This window comes from Crotalus tigris, unplaced genomic scaffold (assembly GCF_016545835.1).
Source record: "Crotalus tigris isolate CLP2741 ecotype Arizona unplaced genomic scaffold, ASM1654583v1 scf7180000017568.12009008, whole genome shotgun sequence".
Classification (NCBI taxonomy): domain Eukaryota; kingdom Metazoa; phylum Chordata; class Lepidosauria; order Squamata; family Viperidae; genus Crotalus; species Crotalus tigris.
In genome coordinates this window covers 3300925-3314667 of record NW_024096478.1, presented here as the reverse complement: position 1 = coordinate 3314667, position 13743 = coordinate 3300925, and the positions used below count along the sequence as shown (strand labels likewise).

At 36.0% G+C, this 13743-nt stretch overlaps 1 protein-coding gene across 2 annotated transcripts in view; it reads left to right on the top strand.

Annotated features, from left to right (window-relative positions):
- Positions 1-13743, top strand: part of DPYSL3 (dihydropyrimidinase like 3) — a 61398-nt gene that overhangs the window by 24664 nt on the left and 22991 nt on the right. For both annotated transcript variants that reach the window (XM_039351918.1, XM_039351926.1), the window contains exons 2-3: positions 11031-11119; positions 13089-13273. In XM_039351918.1, coding sequence (XP_039207852.1) covers positions 11031-11119; positions 13089-13273 — 274 coding nt within the window. The remainder of the gene's footprint in view (positions 1-11030; positions 11120-13088; positions 13274-13743) is intronic.

Genomic DNA, 13743 nt, shown 5'->3' with positions numbered 1-13743 from the left:
TAGGTCTTCAAGGTGTGATCCGCATTAGCTAAATTCAATGATGTTGTTTTCTTTTGTGCTGCTGCACCTGACTGCAGTACTTCTGCTTCTTTGATAATCTGTGCAGAGTTGCCACACCTACTTTGGTATTCAACATAGCCAACATTTTCCTAGAAATGCTGGAAAATCCATTTTCATCAGGGTTTGGTCAGCCATCTAGTATCTAGAATTCCTATTCTGGAACCCCTCTGTCAGGGTCCATATTGACATGATGTGTCCTTTGCTTCAAAACAAGAAAGGTCTTGTGAATTTGGCATGAGGATTTATACTTTGTCTTCTAAGTATACAATAGTTGTGTGTATATAGCTTTGTGTAATTTTTAATGCTTGCCTATCTTCCTAGAAGAACTAAAGATAAATAAATCTTGCTGAGAAAGTAATGCTAAGATTTTGGGGTGGGATGGGTGCAGGACTGTTTCTTTTTATCTTAGCTCACTTGAAAAAAAGTTTATTGAGGTGACAAATGAAGAAAGAAGCTAATTTTCTAGATTAAATATATGTATGCATTTATGTAAGATTGGTGATATTTATAATTTGCAGACCAAATGATAATAATAGAAAGGTTACACTATTGTGCAAAATATTCCTTACTCAAGATACAAGGATTTGTAATTCTACTGTGGAGTTGATGTGCTCAGAAGTTGTTTTTTTAGGAATACTGGGACCACCTTAGAGAAGTGTATTCCCTGCAGCCCAAATGGTGTGTCATTTGAATAAAGTTCTCAAATCCTTCTGCATCTATTGTCATAAAGTAACATGTTTTACAAAGAAGAAAGAAATGCTGTGGATCAGGAATTATATATAGCTACATACAGATTGCTGCATGGATAATGCGAATTGAAAGCAATTCATATTATCTTCATCATTTAGTAGGCTGGCCATCAAGGATCTATTGTATAAAACAATGTCAAATTCTAACTTGATTTCAGATGAGATAAATGTAGTACTTTATTCTTAAGATCATGAGTTCTTCATAGTCTAGAACATAACCAAACTGTTAAAGGAAATTATTTTAATATTAATGTTAAATGATTAAAATCAAGAGAACTTCTCAAAAGAAGAAATATTAAGAACAGTAGATTCTGTTGAAAGTCTCCAAAACGTATGGGAAAGAAACTTGGGATTTTAATTCAACATATTATCTTGAAACTCCTTATGTACTCTTTAAAGTTACAGAAAATTATTAAGAATTAATTTCTTAGATGGTATTATGCCTCACTAAAAACACATTATATTTTTTTCTAAATTGTGTTTGGGAACGTTAATCAAATTAGTACCATAGTGCATCTCTGTGGTAGTTGGTTCAGTTACTCATTTTGGCTTAAATGTTTTCAAGAAATTGGAAAAATATGTAACATTCATTAATCTTTCTAATGTAACTTTATTGTCCATTTTTATTCCTTTTATAACATAGTTTATATTTGAATTTTTGAAACTGTTATGGGTGTTGTCTCAAAATGGCTGCCTTTGATATAATTCACAAAATAGCTATTTCAGAAATTGGTGAAATTGAATTATGGAAACCTTAAAGACATGTTGCAATCATGGTTTGAACCACAGACCTCTCATTTAAACCCAGCAGAGTGCTAGTTCACAGAAGCTAAAAAGGGTTGCCTTTTTTAGAGGGATTAATATCCTCCTCCCCCACTTTATCTTCAGGTCCAGATCTAGAATGTGAGAGATGCAATCTAAATATAGTCTAAATAAAAACAAATCCAGAGAAAGAAGAATAATTCACCTAGATAGACTTAGAGATGAAAAATACAGGCACACCCTACTCTTTGTTTTCCATTTTCCATTGCACTGCTTTGCCTCCCCAGTTTGGCTGCTTTACAAACACACTTGGTTTACCTTTTTGAATTATCTAATTGTCAAAACAGTTTTGGAGGATGCTTTCAGTCTCTGATAACTGTTTACTACTTAACTACTTTGATAAGGGTGGACGTAGGAGATGACATGACTGAGCCTGAGGGAGGGGTCAAGCACATCATCAGTTTGGAGTCCCTTCATGTCCACAGGAGATCTAAATCCAGCCCACCTTGAATTCCATTGACTCTTATCTACCAACAATTTGCCTTGACCATTAATAGTTCAGATTCTTGTTCAGAAGTAGCATGGAGTAAAGTTGTACTCATTTGAACAATTCTGGTTCCTGTTTTATTGCACCTGATAGTGGCATTTACTTCATCTTTTCACTGACAGTTCATCTCATTTTTACCTATATTTCAAGGCTGAGATTACTTTATTTCATGGTGAACAGGAAGGGAAAGTGCAGAGATCCTGCTAGGAGAGGCCCTCAAAAGCACCATCTTACTGGCACTTTTGACCAGGAGAAGCAATCCATTCAATCCTTTAGTTGTTTTGAAATTAATTCTCATTAACTTCAGTGGTTAAGATTCTGGACAAAGAATCAGGAAACCTGTGTTATAATCCTGCCTTAGATATGGAAGTCAAGTGAAGGACTTAGAGCCAGTCAACCCAAGGAAGAAGAGAATGGCAAGCTCTTCTAACGTTGCCTAGAAAACTGCATGGATTTGTCCATGTAATTACCACGAGTCACGTCTGGCACTAGGCCACTCCCCCACAAGTCAAAATGGCCGAGGGTAGATGATTATGGAATAGGCAAGAGCATTATTTGTCGAATCCTGCTTTAAGGGAACTCTGTAGTAGATACAAACACATTGGAAAGACACTCTTTAGTTCAAACTGTGGGCAGCATTCTGACAGTGTACATACCTGCACTAAAGTAGCTTAATTTCAGTTAAGACGAGGTTCTACTGAACAGAAGCACCATCATTGTGAAATTTTCTCCCAGGTGATGGAAGTCTGATCACTGTGCATTTTTAAATATCACCTCAAGATGTTTGTTCACCCACACAATTACAAGTTAGACATTGTCCCAGAGCAAAATCCTTAACCAATGTGATGCCTATTAGTAATGTTTTGAATGTTAATAGAATAGTTTTAGCTATCATAATTACATGAGGAGAAGGATATGATATGCAAGTGCCCCATAAATTCAATCTTGTTTTCAGAAGCAGATTCGCGGTTTGACATTATGTACAAAATAGAATTCAGCAAATAAACCATTTCTAACAAACCTGGAAAGCTGTTTTCATGCTTTGTTTAGCAGTGATTAAGACACCATGCTAGAAAGCAGGAGACTGAGTTTAAGTCCCGCCTTATTCATGAAAGACAGCTGGGTGATTTTGGGCCAATCTATCTCTTTCAAACCAATAAGAGGAGGAAGTTGTGTTGGATATATTCACCACCTTGAGTTATTTGTAAAAACAATAACAGTAGGATACAAATAAATAAAATAATGTTTATTTTAAGCCACAATTTCTAGCTTATATAAAGTGACAGTATTATCTGCTAAACTGAAAATTTGAGATTATTCTTCCTTCTGGTTTTGTGGAAATGCTGAAACCTCACATTTTTACAAATCTATCTTATCTCATCTCTCATCTCATCATATCATACCATATCTAACTATATCATACTTTATACATAATTTTGCCCTTAGCTCATACTTTATATAGAATTCAGGTTATTTTTTAAATCTTAATCTAGTTTTAGATCAAATGTTTTCTCTTTTTAAATATATTTACAGTATCTTAGTATTTCTTAGCTGCTAGCCAACCCAAACTGAGTAGTAACAATCCCTGTTTACACTTGGATATGAGACCTCCAGGGGATTTCAGAGATTTAGGCTAGGCTGGGAAATCAAATAATAATATTAATAAAAAAAATAATATCCCAGAAGAAGGCAATGACAAGCCACTGCTGTAGTTGTTGCCAAGAAAATTACTTGGATATGTCCATAGAATTTGGCTCAAAGGAATTTGAACGGAAGAGAGGAATTTACTTCATCACAAATTCAGGTTTCAACTATCTTAAGTAATTGAAATATTCTGAAATGACTTTTATTTTAATCTGTTCTGATTAATAGTTGTCTATATGTTCTAAATTATTTTTAATAGAGATCAATTAAGCTGTCTAAGGAATAGGGCAGAAGACTCTCTTTTGGGATCAGATGTTAGATACGATTTCTTTTGCAAGTCTATGGACTGAATCTTTTCTTTGTGAGTTTTGTTAATTTGTCCCAGCAAACCAATAAACCCGAATGCCTTAATTTGTTACAATTTTACTTATTCTTAGTACTGTCTAGAGCAGGGGTGTCAAACTGCCAGCCTGAGGGGCGGTTTCATCATACTGGAGCCACGCCCACCCCATTGCCGGCAATGGCGAAAAAGCTCCGATACGTTGTGTGACATCGCGAGTTTGATATGTCTGGTCTAGAGTGATTTTTTTGAAGTCTTATTAAATTATTATTTTATATTGATATTTTAATTATTAGCCACTCAGATTTGCATATGAGATGGGCAGGCATATAATTTGATTAAAATAAATAAGTAAGAACCTTCATGTTAGGATACTTTATTTCTCATAAAAACAGTCCTGTTTTTAGAAGTGATGGCATTGAACTGTTGGTGGCCTGTATGGTTTTAGAATCAAGATATTTGAAAACAGTTCCGTAAATCATGAAAGTTATCTCACAATCTGTTAGTATTGAAGGTAGTCTTCTCCCTGTCTCTAGGGGGGAAAACTTGACTCATAGTCTATGGTTACTTCTGTGTGGGAATTCACAATCAACAAAGTTGTGTGTAACAGTAGAGAATATCACATTTTATACTGGGGAGTTTTGAAGGTTTAAGTCCAATTTAAGTCAGTGGAAAACACAAGAAGACTTGAGAGGAGGCTGTGCTTTAGTTATGTAGACTTCATGAATGAGATTATTATCATCCGTTCTCAGACTAATAATGGTTAATGAGCCAAGCTCACATAGGGTTGGCAGGAAAACGTGGTTGGGTGTGGGGAAGCTTAAATGAGTTTTGGCAGAATGAACAGTGTCTTTATTGTAATAGTCCAGGGTTCTCAATAAGCACGCTAAAGTCCTTGCTTTAGTCAATCCTTTCCCTCTAAATACTATGGTTTCCTTTTCAAATCCTCTTATATCTAAATGTATCTAGGATGTTCCATTTTAAAATAGACATGATGTCATAGTACATATCCTTTCTTTCTGCTTGACAGCTAATGTTTGGGATCAGTTTGGTGCTGATTTTTTTTCCTTATTCAATTGATAAATGTGTCTGATTTCATGATCAAGCTCTTTATGGTTATAATTGCAATATTTCTAAAATGGGAATGTTTTATTCCAGATACGGTACACACTATGCTTTTGAAATTATTAGGTCTTTAACAGTGATAAATTCCCATTCACTTTTTTAGAAAAAGAAACTTGAAAAATTCTTACATATTTTAATACTGAAGGAAATGCTCTTTGTAGCTTTTGTTGCTGCTTCATGTTATTATCATTTACTCCTTTCTTGAAAGGGCAAAAAGTTCAGATAGCTTTCCTCAAGCAAAAAGATAGCTTTATAGTGCAAAAAAGGAAGATAGATCTTCTTTGTTTTGTTACAAGCAGGAATAGGAAAGAATTCAGGCTGCTTTGAACCCTCCTGGGTTCATCCATGATTGGGTGCTGTCAGTCATCATCATCCCAGTGTTTTTCCCACAGGAGTGGGATCTACTTTTCAGGTCAACAAGCACCATCTTCATGATGAAACGCAGCATCCAGGTCCAAATGGGTTTTTTTCATATCCACATTTATTGCCATCTTTTTTCAGCCTTCCATGCATACACTAGCCATCTATACTAAAGTTGAAGGCAATGTAGGCAAAGGTATGGAGTGCTGCTTGTAGAACATGACCCTACCCTTGTAGGCGTTTCTCCCACATCTTCTCTGATATTGGCACAATGCCCATTTTCCTCCAAACTGGTCAGGGAGAGAAATGCCTAACAATCAAGTTTGATGTATGTGACTGTTGATCCATTTGGTTGTGACGGAAACAAAATCTGACCAACTGGCTTGTTGCCGGAGCCTGACTTCGCTTTGGTCTATGTTCAGCTCAGCACCGCGCAAGCGGGTGGGCAGTATCCAGCAGCACCACTAAGAGGAGCAGACCTCAACACCAATTGGTATGGTCAGTGGAGTAAATATTATAAGAATTTAGAAAGTATTTTAAAAATCCAGTTTTGAGAACAGTTCAGAGATTTGTTCAGGATAAGGGAGTCTTGGGAGGCCCAGTGCCTACCAACATGTAGAAACTTACTATGGATCAGAAGGCTTCTCTCAGCTACTCCAGGAGTGTTCAGGCCTCCTCCTTGTCCCTCCCCCCCCCAAATCCTGAGAGGCCTGACCTTCTCGCTGCCTCACCACCACTCTTGAGAGGTCTGCTGAGGCTTTCCAGGCATGGCAAGGCAGAGAAAAAAGCCAGACCTCTTGGGAGTGATGGAGGAAAGAGAGGAGGCCCACATGTTGTTGGGCCTAGCTAGCCAAACCTTCCAGTCTCCTGGCCCACGGTGGAGAGGGGGAAGTTGCAACGCTCCTATGATGTAAGGATGGGTGCATTGTCAAGCATCAAATTTTGTTCATTTGGGTGCTACAACTCTGGGAAGTTGGAACTTCGGGCAAGGATTGTAAGTCCCTTTGTTTGCTGCCATTGTAATTTCAAATGGTCGCTGAATGAGTGGCCATAAGTCAAGGACTGTAGTGGAATGATTTGAGAGGGAGAATAGGGAAAAGCTGGTGCATATCATCCTCTTTTCCTCAGTAGCTCCCAGCATGGCATATCCCATCAGTCTATCCAGCCCTAATCTACCGAACACTTTCCCTTCCTTCTCCTGTCATCCATTGCTACAATTGTTGATGTGCAGTGTATGTGAATGACTTTCCTGCCTTTCCTTCCATTCATTTCTTGCCTCCCCTTAGCTGTTCTTCATTTTACGTTCATGGCATATCCCACTGGATAATCCAGCACCTTATTTTTCCAGTGCTTTCCTCATAGCTATCCCCAATAACATTTTATTGTATCTTCCATTTGCCTAGCCTGCTGTTCCTCCCCTTTATAACTAGATACCTATACAACTTTCTTTCTTGCAGACTTTCTGCACATCTAGTAATATTTGGCAAGTTTGTTGTGCTCTGGATCCCATCAGTAAAATAATGCCATCTTGAAGGAGCCCAGAGAGGTGCCCTGTCTGTAGCTATGCCAACCTTTGGATTAATATAATCTGCAGTAAAAGAGGCATAAATATAGCCATCAATAATAAAACTTTAATACATTGATTCAAGGAAACAATAGTACAAAACAACAGGGAATAAGTGGGATCACAAGTCTCTATGCCATATGTCAGTCAGTGTCTTCAAGTCTCTCCTAAAAGGCAATAGTGCCAGAGCTATGCAGACTTCAGTATTCCAAAGGCTGGGGCAACTACAAACAAGGGGCCTCTCTGGGTCCTTCAAGATGGCATTATTTCACTGATGGGATCTTCCCCTCCCCCCAATACACACAAGTTTTACCTGGGATAGTACAATCCCACTGAAAATTTATTGGGAGATCACTGGAAACAGGTATATCAGAACTGAATTTTCTTAAGGGATGGGCCTTTTCTTACCTATCCAGACCCCTCTGGATCCAAACTTCAGAACATCTTTGCAGCTTTCTTGAGTGTAATTTCCATAAATTAAAAAACAAGCTACCGCATAATGGTATGTGGCTGTTAAGAATGACAGGATGTGGGAATTGTGTAGTGCTCCTGTTTTAGCTAGGCAGCTGCATCTGCATGCTCTTTTAGAATGTACCATTTCATTATCACCTAGTGGGGTTTCCCCAACCCTAGCTTCTCTGGAGAGTTAATATTCATTTGTCATCAAGTTTGTTCAAACCTTTTTTGGATGGGTAAGGGGAACAATTTTTTCCTCTCAAGATTTTTTTCGCTTTTTTGTACAAACCAAAACATGGTTGATATATAAATGATAGATTAGTAGAAGGCTTTACATCTTAAATTGCTTGCAAATTACAAGTAATGACCTTAGTTGCTTTGTAAACTATAAATTCTGACTTTTGATAATGCAAATAGAAAAACCACAATCGTTTAACTTTCCTAAAAAATTCAAGTTGGATATTATCACACTAAAATAAATTGGCTTTTCTATCAAACAGACATTTTTGCTTTTCAGTGTAATCCTTGAAGTTCCTCAGTGCACACAGCATTTCTTGTAAGGAGGTCCTACATTATTTACTTTGGCAGTAAAACATACTCAAAAGTTTGCATGATACTGACTTGAACAAGGAATCTTTGACTTACATAGAACTAAAATAGCATTTCTTAGAAATGGAAATTGGTTTGATTTTGTTTCAACTTTTTGTGGCATGTAACAAAATAATGATCGTTTTTTAGTTTGTTTTTTTGCAAGTTGCCTTAGATTTTGTGAAAAATCTGATAGTGGCATTGAGATTTAATGCTGAGGAATACAAAACTAAATATAACCTTCCCCAGTTTGCTTTACTAAATAATAATAATAATATAGTTGGAAGGGACCTTGGAGGTCATCTAGTCCAACTCCCTGCTCAGACAGGAAACTCTATACCATTTTGGACAAATGGCTGTCCAGTCTCTTCTTTAAAACTTCCAGTGTTGGAGCATTTGCCACTTCTGGAGGCAGGTTGTTCCACTGATTAATTGTTCTAACTGTCAGAAAAATTCTCCTTAGCTCTAGGTTGCTTCTCTCTTTGGTTAGTTTCCATCCATTGCTTCTTGTCCTGAAATAAGGGAATTGATTCACAGAATCCATGGTTGGTCATCATTTAATTACATTATTAATACAAATGATGGCTTGTGTTCCTTTTTCAAAATATAAAAATATGAAATATTTTCAAATGATTGGTAGATTTATAGACATATTAGTCAGATCCTGTACTACTTTTATACACACAAAGCAATGTCTTATAGCAGGGGTCCTCTTATAGCAGGGGTCCTGGTACCAGACTGCATAGTGCCAGTAACTGGGCCAAGCAAATGAGCAAAACGCCATCTGTGCATGCATGAGATCTAGGCAGCGGGTGAAACCATGCTCCCTCAGTCTGCGGAAAAACCGCCCTCCAGGAAACTGGTCCTTAGCATCCAAAATGTTGGGCATCCCTGTCTTATAGCATTTTATTCTGAGGAGAATTTCATTCAGATATACCCGTGGTGGCAAACCTATGGCACATGTGCCACAGGTGGCACGCAGAGCCCTCTCTGTGGGCATGTGCGACATCACTCCAGTCCTAGGCATTCAGCTGGGTTTTATAAACCTTTTCGCTTTAGGCCTCTGCCGCCGTGTGCAAAAAACCCAAAAAGGTTCAATCAATCAATTTCTTGCGGGGAAAAAAGATCTCGCAAAGTTGGAATTGATTGATTGAACTTTTTAGTCCCACCCAGTCTGCCGTTACCACGGCAGCCACGCCCACCCAATGGGTCACACCCACCCGACATCCGATGATATATAAGTGGGTTTTGGGTTACAGTTTGGGCACTTGGTCTCTAAAAGGTTCACCATTGTTAAGATATACTATTTCACATACTTGGAATCTTATAATTAATTATACATGCTTATTCAGAAATAAGCTGTATTTATAGCAATCAGCAAACTGATTAGAAAGTTAAGCATTTAAGAAAATATACTATAAAAATACTTGAGACAGGCTTAATAGAGCAGTATTTTAATATTTTTGGTGTTAAGCTAAATATACTTATTCTGAACATCCAAAATATCCATGCTTTAATATAGAATGCATATTTGGTGAAGATAGAACATTTTGTCAACTAAAGATGAATCAAAAACTTTTCTGAGTAAACAGATCACTATTTTGGCTTTGTTCTGCCATAAGCCTACTAGTCGTTTGAGGTACAGAAGTTTATCCTGGCTGTTCTGTGGTAATCATCTTTTTAATTTCTCAAATCTGAGTTCTTCCTTCAGTCCAAGTATGCATTTTGGGAACCAGTACATTATATTCTTTGCTATATATAGTGCTGCTGTTGTGGCGTTAGATAAGATTGTGACTCAGTGGTGAGATTATTGCCAAATGAATACCAATAACTGTGTTGCAAAGGGCCTTATGTCTATCAGTTGTTCAGATTTTTGCTTCTGTAAAACATTCTCTGAAGCTGATTAACTTTTTTAAATGTGGTACTAATATAATGATGCCACATCATTGAAAAAGAATGTTGTTAGAAAAGAATTAACAGGAATTTTCAATCAGAGCACAATGAGACACATTGTTCATAACAGCAGTGAAAATACTTCAGACAGACAAAGAAAGTGGAAGGGCAATTTTGTAATCCAATGTCTCATACCAAGTATAGAAAGAATATGGGAAGATTTTTCAAAGCATATTTATCATTAATTTCTTAATTAAAATAATAATGTATTAAAATATGCATACCAAAACGCATAATATATGGGAAATAACAAATCTTATGACATCTTGGGTCTAGACAGGTAATAGACAAGAAAGGAAGTTACAGTGCTCAAAACCATAGGTGAGCATCCTTTATGCTTATTTTTCAGGGAACATGTATGTTGTGTTGACTGTTGGGAAGTCTTCTGTCCATAAAAAAAAAAAGTCATTTTTCTTTTCTCCAAATTGTTCTATTGTTCATCTTTTTTCTCAGAGTTTCACATTATGTTTCTCTCTATGCCATGTATAAATTATAAATGAAGTTAATTGTAAACGAAGTTAATTTAAATGTCTCAAAGTTTGGTTTTGACTTTAGGCAATGCAAAATGCAAGACCTCAGAGGAAATAGTTCTGAGAGCCGGAATTTCTAGGAGAATAGCTCAGGGCAGTATGATTGCCTTTTGCTGCCTTTTGCTCTTTGTCGTCCCAAATCCATCATGGGATAAGCTGAAGTTCCTGTCTTTTTTAAATTATCCTTTCTGAAAATGTAGAAAATCAGGTTTGGCATTGTTTAATTCAGCTTAATATTTGGGTTTTGTATTTCTCCCTCAAGTCCTTATGGAAAGGGATAGAATTATAAAAAATGACATGCACATAATTGTATAATTACAGCACAGATATTCTTTGTTTTTCTTTCAAACAGAGTGACCGTCTTCTTATTAAAGGAGGACGAATAGTCAATGATGACCAGTCATTCCATGCTGACATTTACATGGAGGATGGTCTTATAAAGTAAGTATAATGTTTCCAAAGCTTGTTTAAAAAAATCATCCATTGAAGAGAGAAATCCAGTAATCCTTTCTTACCAGCTTCTGTTTGGGTTTTACCTGAACATCTACTGTTACTTCATACTTATTGGATTTAAACTCTCATAGTATTGAACAGTTCTTTGGTGAAGAGGACAGAGGACAAGATTAATTTATGTCAGGATTGTGACTTGCCTTTTCATTACAAATTGAAGGGGATTTTTTTAAGCAAGGCTACAATATCTGGTAGTTTTTATCTCACTGCTGTCTTGTGTCTGTCAAGTCATAATAATCATTTATACTGGTTAAAGGCTATTTTTTTTCTGGTCTATGAATATATGTAATTGGGATTAAAGCCCAATATCATGGTGTTTACATTATGGAATGTTTTACATCTAAGTTCCTATCATGTCTTCTGTGTAATTTCTGGTTTGTCACAAGACCATGTATTGTTGTACCATAAGCAAAATACTTTGTAATTTACAAATAATTTTTCAGGTGCTTCAAATATTGACATATTTGCCATGTAGTATTTAAAACATTCTTAAATGACACCTTGGAAGTAAGAGCTACTTCCAAAAGTGAAAATAAATTCATTGTGAACTGAAAGTTAAAGTTGCTAATGGCATAATGTATTGGATCATTTTTAAAAAAGCAATTTCATCTGAACTGTATCTTAAAAAATTGGCTCCATTTATAATACAGGATTCTTACACTAGTTGAATTAATTGAAAAAGTGCTTTTAAAAGTAGCCCCAGGTACCCCCATTCTCTCCATATTAAGATAGAATGTAAGTCTTCTAAAATTCTGTCATTCAGAATATACAAATTATAGTTCAATTTTGATATTCCTATTTTCAGCAAAATTCTTTGTTTCACAGAAAAATAAATTTTTAGCAAGAAAAATTGTATTTTTATTGCAAATATAGTATAGAGAATGCTGTTGTACATGGCCAAGTCAGTCAAATGTCAGGAAAAGGCTTTTGTTTACTTTGTAATCTTTTTCAAGTATGTGGAATTGCAAAACTTTAGCAAAATGTTGGGCCAAAGTTAGCAGTTGTATCATTTATCTTTGAAAATATAGTCTTTAAGAACTTGGGAATTGTTTCTGGATGTTGTAGAATGTCTTTAACTGCATTCTCCTGGTTTTTTTTCACCTCCCCCTTTTTCTAGGTAATATTTATTTTTAATCTATAAAACACCTCATTTTAAAGTTGTCTTCAGTTGAAAATAGTGGATACTAATGTAAAGTAATACATATACAGAATGATTGAATTTACTAGCCTAATATTTAGTGGCGGATCATTAACTTTTAGAGAATTTCAGCAAAGTAGTGTCATACTTGGATTAGAGATGCTGTAATTAATATCCCTGTTCATCTTTTGACAGTTGTTTCTCCCTCTCTGTTTCACTTCATCTCAGATCGAATATAAAGAAGGATTATGCAAATTAAGTAGTCTGCAGTAGCTTTTTCTCTGAATTGAGAAGTATTATGCTACTTGCTAGTGGACAGAGATAATTCAAGAATTACAACAGCAATTGGGACAGAATTTCTGTTGCCAAGTAGTGAAATCATAGAGCATAAAGTACAATCCCATAGTAGCAAATCGTGCTGGGATAGCTGGAATTTTAAGAACCGGTTATAACTGCCATTCGGTTAGTGCTATTGTAACTTCATACAGTCACTTCGTACAATCAGTGATTAACTAAGGACTATCTGTAAAGGTATAACAGGACTAGAGACTCACTGTTGTGGTAAGCTGTCTTGTGAGTTTACACAAACAGTTGGGGATGTACATTTAATAATAAATGTAAAAATAAATATTTGAATTATACAAACTCAAGCAAATAACAAATACATTAGAAAATGATGGTTAAATTCTACTGAGGGTTTTCATTTTTCATTATAAATGGATGTGCCTATTGAACTATTTTGGTTGTTTGTTTTTCAATCAGGCAAATTGGTGACAACTTAATAGTTCCTGGAGGAGTGAAGACTATAGAAGCCAATGGGAGGATGGTTATCCCTGGGGGAATTGATGTCCACACTCATTTGCAGATGCCATACAAAGGAATGACAGCGGTGGATGACTTCTTCCAGGGGACAAAAGCAGCCCTAGCGGGTGGGACTACCATGATCAGTAAGTGCAAGGAGGATTTTTCTATCCATTTTCAATGTTGTTGGTGATGGTGCAAGTTAAATTTTTAGTATATAATATGGACTTGTAACCCTTTTTATGATCAAATATGCTTTCTCCTTGGGAAAGAATTTTCTGAAAGCTACTTCAGAAGTCTAGGAACTGGCCATTATCTTCAGTTGTTACAGTATTCAGTCATGTATGTGGCCATCCTTTAAAATAAACTGCAGTTTTCCCCTAAATATTTTACATAATACATTATAATGTATACTTTATATGCATAATTTGTACACAATACATAATGACTAGCTTTAGTAGCATTTATATATTAGACCCTCAAATTTTTCACCAAAATGCCCCATCTGTGAATAAGGTCTCAAAGTTTTGATAAGCATTTTTACAATTGGCTTACTTGCAAGTGGTGCAGTTTTCATAGTATTTTAATTAAAAATTCAAGAGCTGGTTTGTCTTGA